Genomic DNA, 23,355 nt, shown 5'->3' on the forward strand with positions numbered 1-23,355 from the left:
TCGTGTTTCTCTTGTCTTTGCATACAAAAAAAAAAAACAAGCATGAATTTATTCAAGTGTGAAACAATCATTTTTAGATAATCCTGTATGCAAATTAAAAGTGTCAACACAGTGAGCAGCACTTCCAGCTGCTAATATCCTGACTGGTGCTGGAATCGGCTCCAACACCACTGTGATTGGAGGGGGGAGGGGAGGGGGGGGGCAAACAAAAAACCTCTTCACTCCAATCTCTGCAAAGCCAAGAAAAGTGAGTCATTCTTTTACATAAAGCCCTGGATGACTCTGTCATCATGGGGCAATTATTTTAGAGAAAAGTTCCAGCGAGTCCCTAATTCTTTCAGCAGCAGCTTCAGCCTCCCGCTGTCACACAGCTGGCGGACTGTCCGTGCTTCAGAGGCTCTTTGATTGCAGATCTAAACGGGAGATGGAAATAGGCATGAGATTTTGTTGAAATTATCCCTAATAAGGTCAAACTGAGACACAGCACTCACCAGTAACTCCGCTGCATGGCAATCATTTCCAGAGGTAAGACGTGTCGACTGGTGGTCTGCTGTGGGCCCTCAGAGACAGACTTGTCTGAATATGAACACAGCTTGAGCTCCCACTGGCATGAGTGAGCGATCAGCAGAATTGGCGCTCGCTGTTTCCCCATTGTTAGATACACGGGTGTCATTATATTCGCTGACTTATTCAGCTGTAGGAGAAAAGGAATGATTTGATACAATAATTATTTATGTCTGAAATATGTTGGCCCCAAGCCCACCAATCAAGCCTCGCTGGCTGCCGGCAATCAACTTGTCTTTGAGTTCAGACTGCTTTTATGTTACAAATGGTAAAACTTTGTTCACCTCGAAATTTTGGTGTGAATGGTAATTTGGTACAGTATTTGTGACACTTGAAGTTTTTCACATTTGTCACGTTATATTCCCAAATCTCCATGGTGACGGACAACCACACAATTATAACTGTGTGAGGAAAAATAAGACGTGATTGACCCGGGAAAATCTAATAAAATTCAAACCAATTTTGCTGTGGTTGTGCTCTAAAGGGGCAGTATTTTATAAGACTGACTTTTAGGAGCTTTATGTCATGTAATGCTGCGATTCCCTCATTAAAAGCATACCTGGAGTGTTGCCTAGATGCTTTCGTGCATGTTTGAGAAATCTTTTAATCTCTCGTGGCAACCGTCCAGCTGAGCAAAACGCCTGGGTGAACCTAGCTCCGCCTTCAAAGACGAAGCTCCTCCTGAGAGCTGCAGCTTCCAAACTTACAAGCTCCCGTCTCGCAGAGCACTTCTCCCACACAACTCCCCCACTCAGCTCCTTCAGACTAGCCAGCTGCAACTAGCAAACTCCTGGTGGAACTGCATACCAGCTGAGCTCAGTGGTGACAGTGTTTTTAGAGTCATATCCGGTAATATTTTTCCAAATCTAACATCTGATCTGACCAGATGACCTTTCGTGTGTGTGTTGCTTCTTATAGTTTTATTGTAACCACCTGAGCTATGGGTTGCTGCAGCTCTCCCAGAGTTCCCACGGGCTTCCCCTGAGCAATCTCTTTTCGTTTTCCAATTTTGGCTTGAACAGTTGTCCTTCAACGTTTCAAATATAGGATATTGTTCATAACCTCCTTCCCCTCCCCTTCCTCACTGAGTTCCTTGGTCTTCGTCACACTGTTGTGTTCACTGATTTAGTCAATCAAACTCCGAGGTCTTGACAGAAAAATTATAATCACGCGGAGATTAAATTACACTGTTTAGATTTTGTTCACTGCCTGTGTGACTTCAGAAGGCAAATTATTTGCAGTGGATTTCTGCATCTTGGAGAAAAAAGGCAGAAATAAAAGGAAAACTATAATTTTCATTCTACTTTCTGATTATGAACCCCTTTTAATGTTCTATGAAACGTGGTTGTGATAGAAAAAAATAAATAGAAGGTTACAATTACTTGCATGTCGTTCAAATATGAAGTCATTTCCCTGGAGACATCATCGCTTTTTCTCTCTTAGAGATGAGAAAACCTTAAACTTTTCCATTATTTTTAACTATAAACTTCTGCCCTCAGCTAATTTAAACATTTAAATCCAGACTTACTGTTTTTAACAGCACTGGAATATATCCCACCTGTCAGAATATGTAAATTCTTCACTTCCTTCTCTTGAAATATATGTATATGTTTTTTACTCTTGCAGATGTTGCCGCATCTCCGGTTCTTTTTATTCTGTTTCCAGAAATGTATTAGCCCACCTCCACTAGTCAGCGCTCCCTGTCATCTGTTTCTCCTTTTTCTGTTTTGTGAGCTGTTTTTTCTTTGTTATGCCTCACCTCTTTGGTTTCTAATTGCCTTGTCGTCTCTCTTCTCAGTGTGATAATCGCGGTGAACAAGTAAGAAAGAAGGCAAGGCGTTGTAGATTGATTTATTCAGCCAATCAACAGACCCCAGGAAAACTCTTGACAGTTGTTTTCCCTCTTTCTCTGTCTGATTATTTCCCCCTACCAGAGCCCAGAGCTGCTCAGGAAACCACAATCATATTCATGGTTTCTAGGAGCCACTTTCCTCGATGATGGTGTTTACTGGGTGTACAAACATAGCCAAAGGGCAGCAGAGACAACTCATTAATAGCAACTACTGGGAGCAATGATGGCTGAAAGAAGCGGCTAAGTCTTAAGCAATAGAAATGATGAATGTTGTTTTGTTGCAAGGAGTGGCATTCCTGCTGCGAGAAACGGGGAGATCTGTTGTCATCTGACATAGGAATGAGAAAGAGAAATTTAGGGTGAAAAGAAATGGGTGACAGTTAACAAATTATGATTTATCTTTCTTTACAAAGCTTGTGTTATTTGGTCCCAGAAAGCTTAACCATGTACACTAGTCTAGAACAAAGCAGTGCTGCAGTGGTTCAATCTGTGAAAAACAAACTAAAAAAAGGCCTGAACAAAATCTTTTATTATGGATTATTTTATGGTTTTATATCAAATAATGTTACAATTTTTTCACAGCAAGAAGTTCTGGTGTAAAATATCAACGCTATTGTTACCGTGACAATCAGAAGTTTACATATATCTGTTGATGTGCTTCTGGCAGCTTTCTGACTGGATGTTTGACTCCTCTTCTTATCGAGAGTCGAGTTGGTTAATTCCCTGCACATGATGCAGCTTTAAAACGCAGTCTACACATTTTGAATAGGGTCGATGTTGGTGCCATTCCAGAAGTTTATGTTACTCTGCCCTATATATTCAAAAACTTGTTTTGATGCATGTTTGGGATGGTTATTTTGGTGATCGCCCAGTGTTTCAACCATCTAGCTGTAGATTTGAGGTGGAGTTGAAGAATCTGGAGGTATTTCTCCTTCTCTATTATTCAGCCACTTTTTGCAATTCACCAGTATCACTGGCAGTAAGTGATGCTACCACTCCAGCGCTTGTTGGACAGAGTTTTCTTAACTTTTACTCCTCCAGACATACTTCTTGTCACAGCTCAATCTTTGTTTTATTTGGCTATAAAACTTTTCTGCAGAGAACAGTTTTTTTCTATTTCAGCAGCTGCAGTCAGTGTTGACACATTTTGATTGTGGAGCAAGCAGCCCTTTATTCCTAGACACCCTCTCAGAAGAAAGAAGTTTTGTGATCGAGTTAGTGGATTTTCAGGCTTTTATAGCAAAAATAAAACCAACCCAACTGAAACTTTATGGGTTATGTTTTAAGGGTCCTTGCGGGGAAACCAACAAACGTAAATTAGATGTTACCAATAAGAAGAGTGGTCATTTATCCTAAAATGCCTTGTTTATGGCAAGAAAAAGCATTCATTGCTTTCCTAATTATAATTCACTAAATGACATTTGTTGGAATATTATGGTAAATGCATGTAGTCTGTAATTTTGCAACTGTGCCAAGAGGAGAAAATCTGTGCAAACCTATAACTTGTGCAGACAGTTTTCATTTTTACATTTCATGTCATCAGTCTGTAGTGTTGTCACTCTATCTGGAATATGTATAATTAAATACAAAATTAGGATAAATATCAATAATGAGTGTATTTAAACTTTTTTGTGAAAATAGTGCATGATTGGTGTGAAACAAAACATTTTCTGTATTCTGTTTTGATGGTTTTGTTTTCGACAATTGACTGAAATACAGTTTTGGTTTGTCATTTTTTTCCCATCATTTCATAATTCAGTATTCAGCTTTAGCCTATTACTTTTTTTGTAAATTATAAGTTTGTTTATTATTATTTATTTATTTTTATTTGTTTGTTTCCTGTGTTTGATGTTGACAATTTACCAAAATAAAGCGAGTTGATTGATTATGTCCAGTTGTATGGCCGGTGTTCTGACTAACGGGTAGCACAGAAAAACAGAACACCTGTTGCAGTATGTGACATAGCATCGATGTGCGCATGCGCATTACTATAAGGTAGAACGGATTTACGGGTAGCACAGATGAACAAAACACCTGTTGAAATTATGACTGAAAAATATGTACAAAGTTACAGGGCTTTAAATCTGACTAATATATTAGACTAATACATTTTATTAACTTCTTAATAACAGTTAATAGTAGCACTACTAATGATTTTAAAAAAAGTATTACTTTGATGTTTTTATTTCTTCCTTCTATTTTTTAACGGGCAACAGTACAGTCGCCTTGTTGACTTCCGAAGGACCCATTATTTCCCCAACATGGCGGCGTCCATATGGGTGTGCAGTGCCCTCCGCATCACACTCGGAGGTTAATTATGTGTCTATTTTATCTTCTATAACTTTGATATCTTGTTATCTCAGTCTGTCGTTATGTGCTAGCTGATGTCAGAGTGGTGTGTTTGTGTTATTCTTGTCTGTTGCCTGTGCTAACGCTAAAAAAAGCCTTTCCCTGCAGATAACTAGCCACAGTCGGAACGCAGCCTGCTCTTATAGCAGCAGTACTGGCATTTTGTCTACAGTGGTTGTTATTGACAACGTGTTTATGTTTTAAGAGTTATAGGTCAGTGCTGCTAGTTGTTTAACTTGCTTAATCTTACAGCAATCTCGGCAACGCAAACGTGATTTAACACGGGATTTTTCTTCGGTTTGCACTTTAAAATGCTAGATGCTAAAAAAAACAACTCCGCAGCAAGACAGTCGAAATAAATCGTTAAGTCACTTCCATTTATTATAGGACAAAAGGATGCCTATCTCCACGTTGGCGATAAGCAACAAGCATCATGCATATTTGGCCCAACAACTGTTCGTGCCACGTTTAGCAGTATCAACTATCTTTATTAATTTGTGGTAACTGATTATTTTTCGGACGGGCTGCTGTGAATCTTTGTTCTGCTGCATATCAACACTGTGCTTGAGCTTGAGGTCATGATTCGATGTTCAGTTTTTCCCCTTCAGATTTCATGGATCCATCAATAATCCAAATACTCTAGTCTCTGAAGCGTCAAAATAGCTTCAGACCATCACACTACCCTCATGTTTTAATTACTTCTTAGTGTTCTTTTCTCTATAAATCGGAAGTCACCAAGATGAATTTTTGATGAATGTGAGATGGATCTTTGAGGTCTTTCGATCAGCAGTTGTTCTGGCCTTGAAATTCTTGTAATGTCATAGAAATTTTAGCCCAGTCTCTTTCTTGTGTTTGAATCATCAACTTTGACCTTAACATGCGAGTGAAAATCTTCTGTGACTTCCTGGATGAATTGTCAGTGAGCTCTTGGACTTATAATGAGAAAACTAAGCTTTTCTGACAATAAAACAAAAGTTAGAGGAAGTTCTGGAATTCCCAAGAGGTCAATTAACATCTAACATTGGGCTAAGTCGCTAGCTTTTTTCCTTAATTGCACACTTGGGCAACAAGGTTATTGCCTTTTTTTTTTACATATCAAACTATGATTACAACGACTTTCATACAGAATCCCAACATTTAAAGTTGGGTTTGTACACTTAGAAGATCTACTGTATGGCTTACCTCAGTGAAAAAGACATTTTGCAGCTTGTATACATGTTTCCTATCTTCTTCCTGTCTGCCAGGAGCAGCATCACTCCGTACCGCGGTGGGAGCTGTTCAGATCTCTCACTTTGCCTGTCGAACCTCAGCAGGCTCACTGCAGAGACGCCCAGAGTTTCTGTTGAACCCATCAGCAGCCTGCCAGCAGAGCAGACATGGCAGTTTCTTCAACAAGTGTGAGTTAAGGACATTTTTTCATTATAACTCATTACAACCTTAAAAACTCAAACCCTTGGTGTGATTAAAAAATGGCGAAAAAGAGTAAGTCTACTTGAAATAATACTTCTATCCTGCTTCTGTTGTTTTCATCTACACATATATTTATATAAAAAATGTAGTTGGATCCTCCAAAAAACAAAACGATAAAACACACCAATAAACAAAAGCAAGGGGCAAATTAAAAAAGCACTTAATATTCATTACAAAATGTGTCCATGTCCACACTCAACCATAAAAAAATCAAACAATAAAGCGGAAGAAAAAAATTACAAGAGAGTATTTTGATATTCAGATTTTTATTATGGAATGCAAAACTGAGATTTTATTCATATTTCTTTAAACAATTTGTTGAACATGATCAAGCAATACTTGAACATAATGAACACAATGTCTTAATAAAATGTAAGTCATTGAAAATGCATCCAAAGGGTCACATTATTAATGCTTAATATACAGGAACTAAACGGAGAAAAGGAATGTTTAGATTAAAAAAAACCAAAAAGCACAATCAAGCATAAATGAGAGACACAAACAATATACATAAAGCAAATAAAAAAACATTTATTAACAACAAAATGTTACATAAAAATGAAAATATAACCGACCGCCTAAGAACTACAAAACTTTAACCAAGAAGAAATAGTTTTAAAACTGAAATTCAGTTTATAAAACCAAAATAATTTGAAAGCTAATATTTTCCTCAATCATTTTTTTCAATTTTGTTTTGTCGTTATGTTGCGATTCAGAACAACTGCACTGTCAAAGTATTACTTACATTTAGGGCCCCAGAGAGACGTGTTGTTATTCTCAAAGCTATAAGACCATGCAAGTCTTGATGAAAAAGACTCCTTACTTTTTATGGAGCAACTACTGCAGCAGTAGTTCGTAGTGTAATAATCCTAAACCCTCTGGTCCATCTGCAGCAGGTGAAGCGTAAAGAAACGGTTGCTTGTTTGATCTTCATGTCAGAACGATGAAGGCGGCCATGAACTCTCTCTGCCTCTCATCCTGACTGCCTTCGTGGCGGCTCCTCATTTTTCAGTCTTACTCATGTCCAGGTTGAGAAACGTTAAATGCCTTCTGACTGTCAGCATGTCTCACTCACAGTTTGCGTTCTGATCACCAGCCAACACAAACAGCAACAAGCTGTCACTTTACATCGACTCGGCCTCTGGTCAGAAAACACGTTCATTCTCACGAGTAAAGTGGTTCTGCTGCTTTTTCTCGTCCAGATTTTTCACAGAAGAACCAGATAGGTCTTCTTGATTCTTATTCCGAGCAAGGTTATGGATATACTTTAATATCCACTTGAAAAAGAAAGTGAATCTTTATGTTTGCTATATTAAGCAAATATTACCTTCAGTCTTGTGATCGAAATGAGTTTCTGTGATTTTATTATAGAACTATCAAATATTTTACCCAATATTTAAACCACTTTTTTATTCTGTGAAATTACTTTGCATCATATAGACCCTAATCATTTTCATATTGTATAAATACATGAAAAAAGTGTGTGTGTGTGTGTGTGTGTGTGTGCGTGTGCGCATGTGTGTGTGTGTGTGTATATATATATATATATATATATATATATATGTATATATACTTCAAAAATCTTCCCACATTTTAAATGGTAAAATTCTTTTCAATTACATTTGACCTTTAGACCAATCTCCTTGTGTGGTCAGTCTGATTTAGCTTTTCAGATAATTTATTCATAGTCATTTTTGCTCTTGTTTTAACATTCTGTAATTGTTCTAATCATGAGGTAAATATGTACAAAAAGACAAGATAAGAACCTAAAAAAAAAAAACTTTAATTATGATTGGTGTGTGTGTGTGTTGGCAGTGACGGCTGAGGAACTGTGGAAGGGTGTGTTGGCCGAAACCGGAGCCGGAGGCAGAAAGGGCCGAGGAAAGCGAACCAAACGCAAAATGAAGAAAGATCTCAATCGAGGACAGGTGATCGGAGAAGGTGAAACAGCATCTGTTTGTGTTTGGAAAATGACTCTTGAAGTGTGTGTGTATCTCCTGGTTCCTTCAGATATAAACACGAGGTTGGCTACATGATTCTCCCTTTTCAAGCAGGCTGTAATTTATCCTCCTTAACTTGAGAGAGATGCTTCTAATAATTTGGCACTTATGCCTCTAACTAATGCTAACAGACAGCTGATGGACTCTAGAATATTCATAAGCCAGTCTGAATGAATGAATTGCAGCTCTTTGCTGATAGGAAAAAGGACTTTTTGTTCGCTGTGCCCTCTTTTTAGGATTTTGAGTAATTTTTCCTCACTTTTCTTTCACTCTCTCTCTCAGTCTTTCCTCTCGTTTTGACCTCATTTTAGCTAAATATCATGTGTTCATTAGCCTAATTCTCTGTCTACTGCAAAAAAATAAAATATACAGCAGCTAAATCTTTAAAATGCATCATTACCTCCCAACGTGTTTGAAGTTTTGCTGTTTATTGAACAGATGTCCTTGTTCTCATCTGTCTTTAGGTCGAGGTGGTTTTTTGTGGCCCGGTCTGAATTCTCCCGTATTTAAAGACGGCGCCGTGCAGAGCTTCAGCCGAAGAAGCGACGCCGAGCAACAGGAAGTTCAAGCTGAACTAAGTAAAAACACCCATTGACACAGATTACATTGTTTTTATCTGCTTCTGCAGAGCTAAAAATCAGAGCTACTTTGTTTCCAACCAGAGGTGGAGAGGTGGATAAACATTGTACCCCCATAAGAGTAGCAATACTTCAGCATAGTTTTACTCGCGTAAGAGTAATAAGTAGACGTCCAAGAAATGACTCAAGTAAGAGTTTAAAAGTATTTGGTAAAAAAAAAAAAAAAAAAGCTGTATCTGATCAAAACATTAATTTTTTAATATTTAGAAATTACATAATCGGACGGACCAAAAAGTATTTTATGTTGTAAAATGCATTTTTGTATTTTACAGCCTAAATGAAAATAATTCATATAAATAATATGATTACAAAATAACAAAATAAGGTATTTTACATGGTTTTAGTGTAATACTTATGAAACTGTAATAAAACCTGCAGGTGTGTGCGTATGTGTGGGGATTTGTTTTGGGCTAAAACATGTTTGTTCTTCATTCAGTGAAGTAACTCCAGAAATTAAAAGTAGTAATACTTCATAATAAAATGACTCAAGTATAAAAGTACAGAATAGTAAAAAATACTCCTAAAAGTAATTTCCCCCACCCCAAAAAGTTACTCAAATAGATGTAACTAAGTAGAAGTAACTAGTTACTACACAACGCTGTTCCCAACACAAACCTGTGTTAAATTGTTACCATCATTTAAGGCAGTGGAAATTTTCTTTTTATGAAACATGAGGAGAAAAACAGCAGGGAGGGAGACGAAGAAATGAAGTCTTCAATTTGAGAAATTGAAGCACCGCTGGTGTGAGAAGTTTCCAATTTGTTTCCACTGTGATCTCATTAGTTAGCAGTAATCACTCGCCTAATTTGACAGTGACTGAAAGCACCTTTGACGTGTTTCGCGTCGAGCCGCTCGAAGTGAGACGTTCGTCTGCCTTGTCTCCCGGCAGTTCGGCAGAGGGACGAGTGGGAGAAGAGGAGGAGGATGAAGGTGAAGAGAGAGAGAGGCTGGACCGGAAGCTCCTTGGGAGGCATCAGCCTGGGGCAGCCTGACCCCGGGCCCTATGGAGGTAACCTGTCCGCTTTAGGGCCGCAACTGACGATTAATCGATTAATCGGATGAAGAAATTGACACATTGTGATGATTTTTAATTTCTTTTAATTTTTTAAAAAAGATGAACATTTTAATGCTAAAATGCTAAAATGTTATAGCATAGTATTCCTTTAGTTTTCTTGATAATTTGTAGCACAAAAAATAAATACTGCTAACATCAATTCTGCTCGACTTAACGACAATACAGTGTAGGGATGATCAGTTGACTATTTTTTGGATTAAGTGATTAATAATTGAAAAGCAAAAGGTACGTAATAGAATTTTTTATTTAATTTTATTTTTTTACAAAAATGTAACCCTTTGAAGTACTGAGGAGTTCTGGTTGGAGCATAATTACAGACACAGAAGGGTTTTATTAACCTGAAATACAAAATGGAATTTTTTTTCAAAATAATTTCTGGCTTATTTACTCATCTAAGTATGTTGGTCTTTTTCAGTTGGCCTGTTTTTGAATCTATGCTCCACAATTAAGCGATTGCTAAATTAATTGACGATTATTTCAATAATCAATTCATAATGATCAATCCGATTAATCGATTCAGTCCTACTCTGCTATTGCTTTTATTTCCAACCACAAACAACCTGGAGATGAATACAGATTTCCACTTTGAGTACCTTGCAGAATTCTTCACACGCATTGAACTTTTACATGTTGTGTTACAACCACAAACATTGTATTTCATCAGGATACTTTTTAAATCATATTTTGTAGAAATTAGAACTAGTGTGTTATGCAATTCTTTAGCACAACTACATCATCAAGTCTTGGTACTTTTGCAAAGATGGCGTAACCTCTGCAAAACGACATGCGCTAGGCGACCTGCACTAAAACCCCAAGCACAGACACTCCAGTCTAAAAGCGACATCTAAGCGCGCCTGAGTGCAGACTGGATAATCATCAGTGAGTCCGCATCATGACACAAACAAGGCTCAGAGGCACAGCTCACTCTCGGACAGACGCGCCGAGTGGCAATGGAGGACGTGGAAATAACGGCAGCGGTGGGACGAGAGGGAGACGGATGAGGAGTAATAAGGGGCTGTGCAGCTGTGTGTGGGAGAGGAAGAGTGACAGGTCAGTATGGGAGCCCATTATCAGTGATGAAGATGAGGCTTCGACTCAAGTGTCAAGTGGGACGATTTCCTAATTTAGAAAGACGTTTCTGTCCTTCCGTGTTGATTCAGATGGGTTTTCACCTCCCTTTTCACTTTCCCTCTGGTTTCACGCTTTGCACTTATATCACACCCCGAGGTTTTCTGTAATTTCTGTTCTTTGCTTGTTCTTTTCAGTCTTCATCTCTTGTTTTTTTTTTTTTTGTTTTTTCAATCCATTAAGCCTCCCTAATTCACACATTTTCAATCTTTCTTTGTTCTCCTTCAGGACTGACTTTCTTGTTGCGTTCTTTTGAACCTTCAAGTTTTTTTGACTTTGTTAAAAGCCAATTAGACTACGTTGGCGTTTGGTTTGTATTGAGCGCTGTAAAATATTAAAGCAATTGTTAGTGTTTTTCCCATTTCAAACTATTACTATATTAATTGTAAAGGTTCTTCCAGGGACAATAAGGAGCTGTTGTAGTTTATTAGTGTAATTATTGTAGATTTCCTTTAAAACTTTTGAATGTATGCAGTGAGCCGGTCAGGGTGGAGTGTTACAGAGAACATTTCTCATTTCCATGCTGTCAGCCTGACCTCATAGCTGAAGGTTTAAATTGAAAACTATTAATTCTGTTTTTTCTGCGTCAAACTAAAGAAAATTCACTCTTGACTCAGTGGCTGTATTGGGGTTTGGTCATGAACGGACACAGATATAAAGTTGTGTGTCACCAGGATACAAGTATAGTAAGAAATTTGAAATGAAAGAACTAGTTGATGTTAAGTGAAAGTGGTCAAAGAACAGAAACTTGAGGAACGCCTCAGCTGATTTTTGTTTACCCAGATTTATAATCGCCAAACGATTCAAAGTCGAGCCAAATAAGACAAACCAGACAATGCTGCCGGTTTTACAAAGCCCAACAGTCGGCATGTCATGATGAACTAAGTTACATACAGGTGAGCTTTTTATGCAACCGAATGGTTGGACTGGATTTTATTTAGGGATGTTGGAGTAAAATGTCTTTCACATTTTTATTGTAAGAAACTTGTCACACTCGTATGTTTACCTTATGTTTGTCTATAACACAAAATCACCTCAAAATACACTGAAATTTGTGGTTGTAACTGATATAAAATCTCATCGGGTTTGAATAAATTTGCAAGGCACTGTATCCACATTTGTTATTCTCCCCAACACACAAACAATGGATGCAGGATGCATTTACAGCTCGTCTGCCTGTGATCAGGTCGGCTTTTATAAAGACGGTGGGACATTCCCCCCAGATGATAGATGTGTGCTGATATTGTTTGTTTTCTCTTTTTTTTTTTTTTTTTTTTTTTTTTTTTTTACTCCTCCGTGGCTTTTTGTTTTTAATTCCGCCTTTGTTTGTTGTTAATTGGTTAGAAGTGAGCAGATTGCCGTGGGGAAACGAACATCCTTCAGAGGTCACTGAAAATGAGAAGTGCAAACTTATTACTCTGCTGCAAAGACTTCTGGGCATTTGTCCTGCTAGCAGGAGGCCCGTCTAATCTGTTAATCATGTTGGGATGTGTGTTTGAGTTTCAAATCGTTCTCTTTTGTTTTCTCCTGTGTCTTGGCAGAAACCTATGAAGGCTTTGATTCTCGAGTCATTGAGGTGAGTCTTTTTTCTTTCTTTTTTTTTTTTTTTAACTGAACAGATTACAAATGTACACAAGCTTGTTTTAGGGCTGATTGTTTTACAAAAGTTGTCATTATTATTTTCATACATTTTATAATCGGGACCATTGCAAATTATGCACTGGGTTTGGAATCACCTTGTTCTAACCACACTTTAAAGAACAAAGTAAAATCATACTTGCATAAATGTGGCAAAAAAAATATTAATAATAATAAAAAAAAATTTTATTAAAGCAAAAATAGACATATCAAAACATATGCTATTGGTTGATGCACTAATTGAATAAATTGATGGCAGTTCCTAGTTTTGACGATTTCAGCGATTAGAAAAAAACATGATCTGCTGATCAATAAACGGAGCCGATCAGGGGAAACATACATTTATTTGAACATTTCAATAAATTGATTTTGTTTTGAAATTGAAGCACAAATGTGACACTAAGCTTAAACATACCCCAGACAAATTAGTCAAATGGAAAATATCACTACAATTTGAGGCATGTATATTTGCTGAAGTGAATTTCTTTCACTTGTTCCTGATTGGTTGATTTTGAAACAAACTTTAATGGACCTAAAATGAATCAATAGCAATAGCATTTGGTTACGGTTATTTTGTACATATTATCCAAGACATGGGTTATTAATTTCTCTTTAATTGTCATTTTGAGATTATGATACAAAAAAAAAAGTTTTATGTCAAAAAAGTCAGCAGCACATCTTTTTTTTTCTCTACTGTGGTCTGGAGCACTTGTTGTTTTTTTTCATTTACATTTTTATTGCTTAAAGTCTTACGTTTAATGCAGTGAAAATCATAAGGAAAATATCAGCTGTATGAACAGAGCTAGACGAACTTTTTGTGAGTCTTAGTTAAAAAAAGTAAAAAAAATATCTAAAGAGAACCGTGACGGATTCTGATCTTTCCGGTTCTGTTCAGGGTCACTGAGCAAAGGAAGCAGAAAGTCTGAAAGCGCTGAGTGTGTACTGTCTGACGTTTTTCCCCTCGAACAAAGACGGTCAATACTTTCACCCGAAATTATCAGAGCAAAAGTAAAAGTTTTTGTTGAATAAGAAAAGAGAAGGCGTTGGTTTGGGAAACTTCTCTGAGTTTCTGTGGTGAATCTTTAATATTTCACCTTCGCTGCACGAGTTGGCAGACAGCATATGTTTTTTTAATTTTTTCTTCTTCTTCATCATCTTCTTTTATGGTTTACGCAGACACATGGACATGATGCCATTTTGGAGTTCTACTAATGTATTCCTAAAATCACCAAAATATTAACATTAAGAAAGTCTTAATGTTAATATTTATACAAAACTCTTCTTTGCTTTACCCTTTGTACCTTAGCAGGTACAATATTAAAGAGGTAAAAATAATAAGCTAAATAAAACGTGCACAAGGTTAATTGTTGGTACAAACGCAAAGTTTTATAGTACTGCTATAAAACTGCTGCTCCACACACCTTTACACTGGTCTTCTCATTTTGATAGCATGACGAGATACGGGACAGTGTGACCGCATCTATTTAAAGTGAGTGAACAGTGCTGAGGACCAATTACATGTAACTGACTGAGCAGTGGGTTTTGAGATGGGCGTTAGCCCTGGGCAGCGTTGGGACGGGGCGGCATGCATGCCAAGAGAAGAAAGAGACTTTTTAACTGCTCTGTTCAACATTAAATACACTTTGTTTTCTGTTTCTTACCTGAGATGTCAATAACAAATGGCCTATGCTAATTGTGCTAACTCAGTTAGCACAGGAAAAAACCCCACCTCCAGTCAGTGGGATCTCAACTTGTCAGAATAGCCGTTTTCCTCATCAGTACAACTGTTTTCAAAAATAATTTCATCTTTACAACATTCCCACAGAAAATGTATATTTACATTTTAATAAATTCAAAGAACATTTTTATTTTGAAGCTTCCTGCCTCATGGAAGACGATTTTGTCCAGAATGCATCTGACCACCTACTTAATCCACCTGTCACTTTAAATTGAGAAGTTTAGTCCTTAACTAAATATATTTTGTTGTATTTTTGTATGTTTTAAAACTAAGCCGAAGAAAATATTCTAACATACAACCCTAATAAAATGTAGCAAGGAAACTTCAAGCTTCGGCCTATGGCTGAATGACTCCACTCAGCAGTTGTTAAATTGAAAGACCAAAGACAAAGTGGCTGTGTGCGTGCGTGCGTGTGTGCATGCATGCGTGCGCGCGTGTGTGTGTGTGTGTGCGTCTGTGTGTGTGTTGGATGACATATGGATACGGTACTCTCTGCGGACAGTTCATTTAGATTCTCTGTTCGTCATGCAGAATCTCCCCTTAATTCAATTAGCACTAATGGGCCCTGGTGAGCTGGTGGGATCTCTGCCACAGGGTCACATATACACACACACACACACACACCAAACACCCAACTATGCCTCTGTGGCCCTTCTTCACACACAATATCCTTCTGTAGGAAATAAGCTGTGCATTATTCATGGTCACTGCACAGCTGGATGTCATTTCTAAATATTTCATGTAGATTTCTCTGGTGCTCACTTCTTCTTCATGATAACCATTTCTAATCACCTTTTACGCATGTTTTTTTTTTTTTTTTTGTCTACTCCATAAATGGACATTAATTTGTGTGGGTGTGTTTCGCATTGATAGTCTTCCCCAGCTCTCCTGCGCGCATTAATAAGAGCAGTGTCACAGACATTAGACTTCCCCTTGGAAGCCAACAGACACTTTTATGGTGCCATCGCCTTCTATAAATACACCCTTCATGGGGATGAGTGTGTGTCTGTGTGTGGCACTATAAATTCAGGCCTAATGAAATGGAAGAGGCTTACTGGAAAAAAAGAAAAAAAAAGAAAGGGCTTGTCTCCCAAGGACGATGAGGCTGCATTAATGAGCAGATCCAGCGGGAGAAGAGGAAGCGGGGAGGGAGACGGATGAAAAAGCGAGAGGCGGAGCAAAGCCTGTGAATCTGAGTTTGGGAAAACAAGGGGACATAAACCACAAAACTCAAAACTTTTGGGTTTTGACTGCAATTGGAAAGTTGGAGAAATATATTTTTTGCAGTAGCTGTTGATGCTTACTGGCTCAGGGCAACGCAAGTGGCGCTCTTCTTTTAAGCTCTTTTCGTGCAATATTAGAAATTCACCAAAATATGCAAACTATTCCATTTATTTTTATATAAAAAACTTAAACATTTAATTGCCTACAGTAACACAGCATTCCTTTAAAAAGCCTTTGTGCTGCTCAGGACGAGCCCAGCAAATAATATGGACAAATAGCAGGGAGGAGGAGACTAGAGGGTTGTCCCATCAGACTGTCAGTTCCCAAAACCACCAAGAAAGAAAAAAAATAAACACCATACACACAGCAATAGCTTGCTGGGCTCTAATGGATCCCATCTCTTAAGACTGTGGGAGGGTTAATGCACAAAATATGTAGAAAATGTATATTTTTTCCACAGTTTTGGCTTAATTACCGCTCTGAGGGTGTTGTTCTTTCAGCAGTTGACCTTTTTTTGGGTCTGTGCACGCCAGTTAACAATTAACCAATTACTAAATTAGTTAATGATTGTTCCAATAATTGATTCAGCACAATTAATCCAATTAATCATTTCAGCCATAATAGCAGACTGGCTCTTTCATGCCTTCACTGCGCTTTACTCACACTAATACATCAGCAGCAGTGATCGTACCACCTACGTCTCTGATGGCTCCATGACCCTGGCTTGGGATTACTCTGTTGGATCGCTTTAGGAAGCAGCTGCACGCTGTAGTCTACTTCTGCACGACTTCATCTGTCTGTCGGCTGCCTGGGACAGTGTAGCTGAATGGGATTCTTTAGCACGATGATCTCTGTGGATTTCTAGGCAGGTGAAAAAAACCAAGACATTACTGAGTCTCAAAGACTCAACTCGTTTTTCTTCTTTTTTTAATGAGTTGTTTATCGACAGTTCTCCAGCTTTTCCCTCTTTATCATTAAACTCCATGCATTAAAATTTGTGGGATTTTCTATGAAAGCCTATTGCTTGAAAAACCCAAAGTTGATGATATCCGTCCAGCATGGCAGTTTCAGGAAAGATGCTAGAGTATGGCACTGTGTTCTTGTTCTTTTTTCTGTTTGACAAGTCTGGATTGGTTGTCTCCATTGCCTGGTGAGAGCTTGTTGCTCAAAGCTAGAGCAGGGAGAGGAGCGCAACAGAAATGGCAACCAACTATCTACTGCCTGCACATGGTGAGTGTGATGAGGCGCAGTTGGCTGTTCGTTTTTCAAACTATTGATGCCCAAACCTGGTTGGTGTTTCCTGCAGGCCTCAGTCCTGGTTTTCCTGCTTCCGTTCTCCAGGATACTCCTTGTCAGTGACTTGTCAGTTATTTTTGTCGCATTTCAAGCACACTAAGATATTTGCCTTGGAAACTAGACCAAAAATACATGGGGAGATTTTGTGCTTTTGCAGTGTAATGTTTAAACTTAAGCATTGTAAAACTGTCTTGCTAATGTTTTAAACTACTACACATCTTGACTTTTTATTGTATAATTATTAATCCTGTAAAGTCCCAAGTTCCTCCCACTTTAAGGTACATTATCTTTTAATGATAAGTTTAAATATTTTATGACTGCCAGTGAGTTTAGGTAAAGCCAAATGTTCCCTACCTGGATGGGGAAATGCTATAAAACGTCGTCAAGCAAAAACTCATTTAAAGCCCAGCGATGTCACAGAGTGGCGTAGCATTTAGTTAAAAATAATACATCACAAACATCAGGCTCTAAGAAAAGAGAAAGCATGTCTGGCACTCTCACAAAGTAGTTTGTTGAAAATGAAAAGAAGGGATGACAGAGTTAAAGTGAAACGAGATGAAAGTGATGTTCATGGCCTCCCTCCAGGTTCAGCAGCCTCTTGGACTGGATTCAGTGATTTAATTAACGGAGATGGAGCCTTGTCAGTGATAGAACAAGTTTTTTTTAGTTTTTTTTTTTTTTCCCCTCACTGAAGAACCTTGAAAGTTTGGTTGCAAACAAACAGCTGGCAGAAAAAGAGAAATTTTATGTGCGCTTTTAGACGGGATGGGCTGCTTCTGATCTTGTGGTAAATTTAGATTACAGCTGCCAAGCACATTAAATTTGATCAGAAAAACTATAAAATCACAGGGCAAGTAATAGTAGGTAAAGTAGAACACACACACACACAGCAGTTTTGTATTTACATACAAGATTAGTTGATGTTGAGAAAAATGCCTGCATGTATTACACACGCTGTTTGCGTTTGTTTTATCCTCTGTGTTTTATAGTTTTTGTTTTACCATTTAAGAGAGCGTTTTAGATATCCAGATATTAAAGGAGACATTTTATGTAAATTTACACGTTTTTTTCTCTACCACTTCTAGAAAGTGCTTATAAAATCCATCAATTTTTCCGGCAATAAGTAAATTGTTATTTTTTTTAATTTTTTGATGTCTGAAAATTGAGCCGTTTCAAAAACCTCCATTTAAGTCTCTTAAATCAAAGAAATAACTTTACTCGAGGTGCATTTAGGACACGACCAAGCGTGAACTTTTGCCACAATTAACTACAACAAACCCCTTCACTGTTCGCAGAGCTGGGGGGACGTGAAAGCCCGAGTTTCCGAGATAATGCATGCTAACGCAGCGGTGATGTTATTGTGATTGTCAGTTTCTTTGTGCTTTCTCGTCACCCTGAGGTCACATGTGCTGAGATGATCTCCCCCTTGCCCTGCAACTTATCGACAAATACAGACCGACAAGGGAGATGCAAAGCACCAGATTGAGAAAATAACCGATTAGGCAGCAGCGAGAGCAAGATAGAAACATCCTCCCACCGGCGTTCTGTCGCTCATCCGCCTTAGAAAGAAAAAAAAAAATCTCTAGCCCATCTGCTGTGCTGCTAACGCGCCACCAAAACCCATGCATCCTCACCTAAAATGGCAACCGCAGCCAGGAGCTCCTCATCGTCTTCACAGGCGTCAGCTCTGGTAGCCACAGGCAACACTGAAACGTGGGAATTAATAACTTGATGGAATGTGGTTTGCGAGATGCGTCTGAAACGCCATCTGTGCGGAAACCTCGCCGTTTCTTTATCCTTGACCTCAAACGCAAACTTGGCTATGAAACGAAATGAAAGGTGGCAAATGCCCACAACATCCTGCATCTAAAAATGCTTGTAGATTCCTGCAAAAACATCAACGACAAGCGTGTATTTAGAGATGGAAAACAAAGAAATGGTGTAGATTTTTATTCTTAACCACGGAAGCTGAAGCATCCAGGACCTCCTCGGTGTGTACGTGTGTGTTTGTGCGTCCTGCAGGATTGTTGAAGTGTTTTGGCGTTTGCCGCTACCCTGACCCCAATCCTTCGTCTGTGGGCCCCATGGTTAAATTATAAACCCTTCACTGAAATGTGCTTGTTGCATAAGTTGTGAAGCTGAAGGCGAAGCTAAACTTTGGAGCTCCATCAGAGGAGATGCAACACTTTCCTGTCACTTGTTCCCTCCGTTTGGCACGCAGGCGCTGGAGCAGGCCAGGATTTTTAGCCGAGTTGAGCCAGCTCAAAGTAAGAGCCGATCTATGGAAAAAAAAAACGTAAGGCGGTAAATACAGATGTACACAAGATTTTAAATTTATAGTCTTACCATTATCAGACCATTGACTGACTATATTTACAGGTATGTTTTGTCTGCAGTCAGATAATACAGCAGCTTTTCTGTCCTTTAAATGTCACTCCTTTTCCATGGATGTAATTGGTTGAATTTAGCTTGTAACCGTTAGCTTCTTCAGATGCAAGTCACATTATTTTAGTAATCAATTTTTAATTTTATCATTTTAGTTTACTTTTGTACAATACTAGAAATACATTAAAATATATATATATATTTTTTAAACATTTCATTGCCTTAAATGCAATAGCAGCATTCCTTCAATTTATGGTTAACATCTGCAGCTAAAGAATAGAAGTCATCCAGTTTTGCTTCACTTAGTATAATTATAGAGTATGGCTAATCTGGTGATTATTTTTGGATTGACTAATTGTGAAGCAAATTGACTACTGGTTTGTTTTTTGGTGGGTTCACCTAAAACTGCCACTTTCTAGGGAGAACATGAGATTTTTCTTTATCTGAAATGAAAAATGTTTATATTTTTTGTACATTTGTGGCTTAATTTCTGCTCTGAATGTGTTGTTCTTTCAGCAAATAGCCTCTTTTTTAAAATCTGTATATTCCAGTTTGTTACTAAATTAGTTGACGATTATCTCCATAGTCGATTTATCATGATCTAACCAATTAAGCGTGTCAGCAATCTGTTCCCCTCCTCGCCTGTGGTGGCGCTGCATTGAGAACCGCTGAAGGAAACGATACAAAAACCTCTAACGACATGAGTGCAATTTTCTCCTTTGCAATATGTAAATAAAAATGGAGTGGCGTCAGGTTTGAGTGGCTGTAGGATTTCTCTTTTGATGTCAGCAAGAGACCAGGAGCCATTTCTCCAGCTAGCGCTGGATTTGCGTACTTATTTAGGTTGCATTTACCCAGAATACCCAGCGCTATACTCCGCTTCCTGCTTTTGGAACGGTCTCTGGTCCACTTGGTATTCACATATGCATTGGAACCGCATCGGAATTCACTTCAACCGAACCGAGACCTAGCATTGTAGGTGGACCAGAGTTTGATTGCGTGTTCACACCTCCCTAAACGGACCAGACTTTCTAGACGAACAAACCAGAGTTGGGTTAAAGCGGGCTAAATGGAGCTGGTGTGAATGCGCCGTTGCATTCAAGCTGACTGAGAACCATGAATAATGCCTTAGGTGAAAGGGTGTCAACTGCGTAATAATCCCATGAATTAATAAGTCCATTACAACATCTTTAAATGTATACTCTAACCAGAGCTCCAATTTTCCTAATGAACTCGGTTTAATGTGCTGATTTTATGTATCACTGTGGACACTGAGCAGCTCGGCTGCTCAAACTATAACCCAGCATCCCGTCTCACTCTGTGTTTCTGCGCAGGTGTGCGTGTGTGTGTGTGTGTTAGTCGTGTACTTTATGCTGTTTTCCTGGGAGTCAGCAGTTTGCCTGTGTGTCATCAGGACGCCGCACAAACTCATGATCTCACAACTCACGCTCTTTTTTTTTCTTTTTTTTGTTTTTACCCCATGGTGTTTGCTGTAACACACGTCCGCATGTTCAGCTGCACAGAAACGCTTCTTCACAATACTTTTCACCATAACCATGTTGTTTTTCTTAGTTTTTATGCATCTTCTGTGTTTTGTCACATTGTGGCTCTCTTCTTCTACACCTAATTTGTCAGATTAAGTCAAACCAAATTTCCACCCTCATCTTTAGAGATATTTTTTTCTCTTCCCTTCTGTGTTGTTTTCCTCATTTTCTGTTTTATCTCTCAATTCTCTTACCTTTCTCATAATCTTGGTTTTTTTTATTTTTTTATTCTGTTTGTCCTCCAACTCTCCTCTGCACAGCTTCTTGAGCTTCTGTTCTTTTTCTTAAACTTTCATTTGTCTTTCTGGCATGCGACTGCTGCCCCCTACAGTTTCAACTGAACACTGCAGGGACATAATCAACGAGCAGTACCATCAGCCCAATTTTAACCACATTTATGAAAGATGGAGAAACTTCAGAAATACATGCTTTTGTCGGCTGATGATCATTAAAGTAAAGTTTTGGACCTCATTGACTAAAACAAAGAAGTTGTTTTAGTCAATGAGGTCCTGAGCAGCACAAAGGCTTTTTAAAGCCTTTGTGCTGCAGTGGATTTATTTAAATAATGTTGCATTTAAATTTTGAAAACTAATGGATTTGGAATTCATACGCACCTTTTTCTGTATGTCTTGGATCAGTTTGTAAGGTCTATTTTGACTGGAAAAATTCAGCACTTCATGAAATATCAGTTCAAATGTCATAATTCTGCAGAGTGCTTCTGTGCCTCCACGTCTGATTTCTCTTTCTTCCTTTCTTTCTTTCGTTCCCTTTTTTATATATACAGTCTTTACATGTTACCAGGTCACATTGTGGGTTTGCTGTTCTTGGATTTTAGGTGAAGAGCGTGTTCAACATGACAGCCAAGGAGGGCAGGAAGAGATCCATCAGCTGTTTGGTTGCTGTAGGAAATGGCAACGGAGTGGCAGGTTTGATCCCTTTTTTAAAAATAAAATAAATTAAAACTAAAACAAGTCGGGCAGTTTGACTCTGAATGTTGTTTAGGAGTCGACAGAATTTTTAAAGCAGACACATCAGAGCAGATTCCTTGTAAATCCTGACTTATTCTTTTTTTTCTCACTTATTTTTCCTTTTAATGTTGGGGGGAAAAAAAGTCCTTTAGGGGAGAGAGGAAAGCCGATTTGTAACCTGTTTCTCCTTTCTGTGTCATTAGGCTTCGCTCTGGGTAAAGCAGCAGACAGAATTGCAGCTCTGAGGAAGGTAAGAACTCAAAGCATATCAGATTTACGGTCGACTTGCTCATTTTTCCTTTTTGGTTTGAATTAAGTATTTAAATAATATCGTTATGAAACAAAACATGAACCACGTTACCTGGTGTTTATTCAAATCTTTATTTGGACAATGACCAGGTCGTCAGGTATTTAAAATGTGCATCTTAATTTTTGTCTACCTGTTTTGCCCTACATCTGTGATTTGCAGGCCAAGAACCGAGCCAAACGCCATTTGTACCACATTGAGCGATACAACAACCACACCAGTAAGTTCCTCATCTCAGTAGAGCTGACCAGTGAGTACTGGTTCATGTCCAGTTTACTGCCTGCTTTGTGTTCCAGTTGTTTCCAAGTAACATAATAAAGAACAGATCTGACTGCTCACTTATTCAAGTACCCTTTCAAAGGGTTGTTATGAAAAAAATGCTTTTCTAATTTATTGAGTGTGTGTGTGACCATGATTTAGGTCTGTAAAGCGGCAGAGTGCAGGCTAGCTACCGCTTCAGATAGTCGGGTTAATTGACTAGCTAAAAATCGGCATAAAAAAAAAAAAAACAATTAAAAATATTACCGTATTTTCCGCACTATAAGGCGCACCTAAAAACCTTCAATTTCCTCAAAAGCCGACAGTGCGCCTTATAATCCGGTGCGCCTTGTATATGGACCAATATTGAGCCACAACAGGTCTAGCAGCTAGGTAAGCAGCTGCCGACTTTATTTTCCCCCGTAGAAGAAGAAGCGCGAGGTGCATGCTGGGATAGTTGTCAGAACGCTGGTTTGTTAATAAAGTTTGATAATACATTTAAAGGCGGAGGGGCAGAGGGGCGGGGGAAGAGAGACAGAGACTGCGGCGGCAGCGTGTCGGTTGGTCTGTGTTACCCAGAAACCAGTTGGGCACAATATCACAACACCGTGAGTGAAACCATGACTGGGGCAGACTACTATATAAAGTACTCGGAGACCATTTCTTTACAAATGTGGATGTGTAATAATAGAGTATTATTACACATCGGCAACCCAAACTGCAGCGTCTATTCTATGTGCCTTATATATGAAAAAAGTTTTAAAATAGGCCATTCAATGAAGGTGCGCCTTATAATCCGGTGCGCCTTATAGTGTGGAAAATACAGTATATATAACATTATGATAAGTTTAAAAATCTAAATTATTTTTAGGAGCAGTCTGAATTTTACATTTCAAGTAAATACAGGAACATTTCTTAACT

At 38.4% G+C, this 23,355-nt stretch overlaps 1 protein-coding gene and 1 long non-coding RNA gene across 2 annotated transcripts in view; one reads left to right on the forward strand and one right to left on the reverse strand.

Moving 5' to 3' along the window:
- On the reverse strand, window positions 1-6,034 carry LOC103476451 (uncharacterized). Its single transcript, XR_535469.2, has 3 exons — window positions 5,948-6,034; window positions 492-694; window positions 1-413 (listed from the first exon to the last, which is right to left on the reverse strand). It is a non-coding gene; the product is annotated as an uncharacterized LOC103476451 (long non-coding RNA).
- The window catches only part of mrps5 (mitochondrial ribosomal protein S5), a 24,232-nt gene continuing 5,498 nt past the window's right edge, over window positions 4,622-23,355 (forward strand). Inside the window, exons 1-9 of the mRNA XM_008428815.1 lie at window positions 4,622-4,726; window positions 6,010-6,162; window positions 8,051-8,176; window positions 8,700-8,813; window positions 9,763-9,882; window positions 12,618-12,652; window positions 21,737-21,827; window positions 22,073-22,119; window positions 22,339-22,396. Coding sequence (XP_008427037.1) covers window positions 4,678-4,726; window positions 6,010-6,162; window positions 8,051-8,176; window positions 8,700-8,813; window positions 9,763-9,882; window positions 12,618-12,652; window positions 21,737-21,827; window positions 22,073-22,119; window positions 22,339-22,396 — 793 coding nt within the window. The 5' untranslated portion in view covers window positions 4,622-4,677. The remainder of the gene's footprint in view (window positions 4,727-6,009; window positions 6,163-8,050; window positions 8,177-8,699; window positions 8,814-9,762; window positions 9,883-12,617; window positions 12,653-21,736; window positions 21,828-22,072; window positions 22,120-22,338; window positions 22,397-23,355) is intronic.

Source organism: Poecilia reticulata, linkage group LG15 (genome assembly GCF_000633615.1).
Source record: "Poecilia reticulata strain Guanapo linkage group LG15, Guppy_female_1.0+MT, whole genome shotgun sequence".
Taxonomy (NCBI): domain Eukaryota; kingdom Metazoa; phylum Chordata; class Actinopteri; order Cyprinodontiformes; family Poeciliidae; genus Poecilia; species Poecilia reticulata.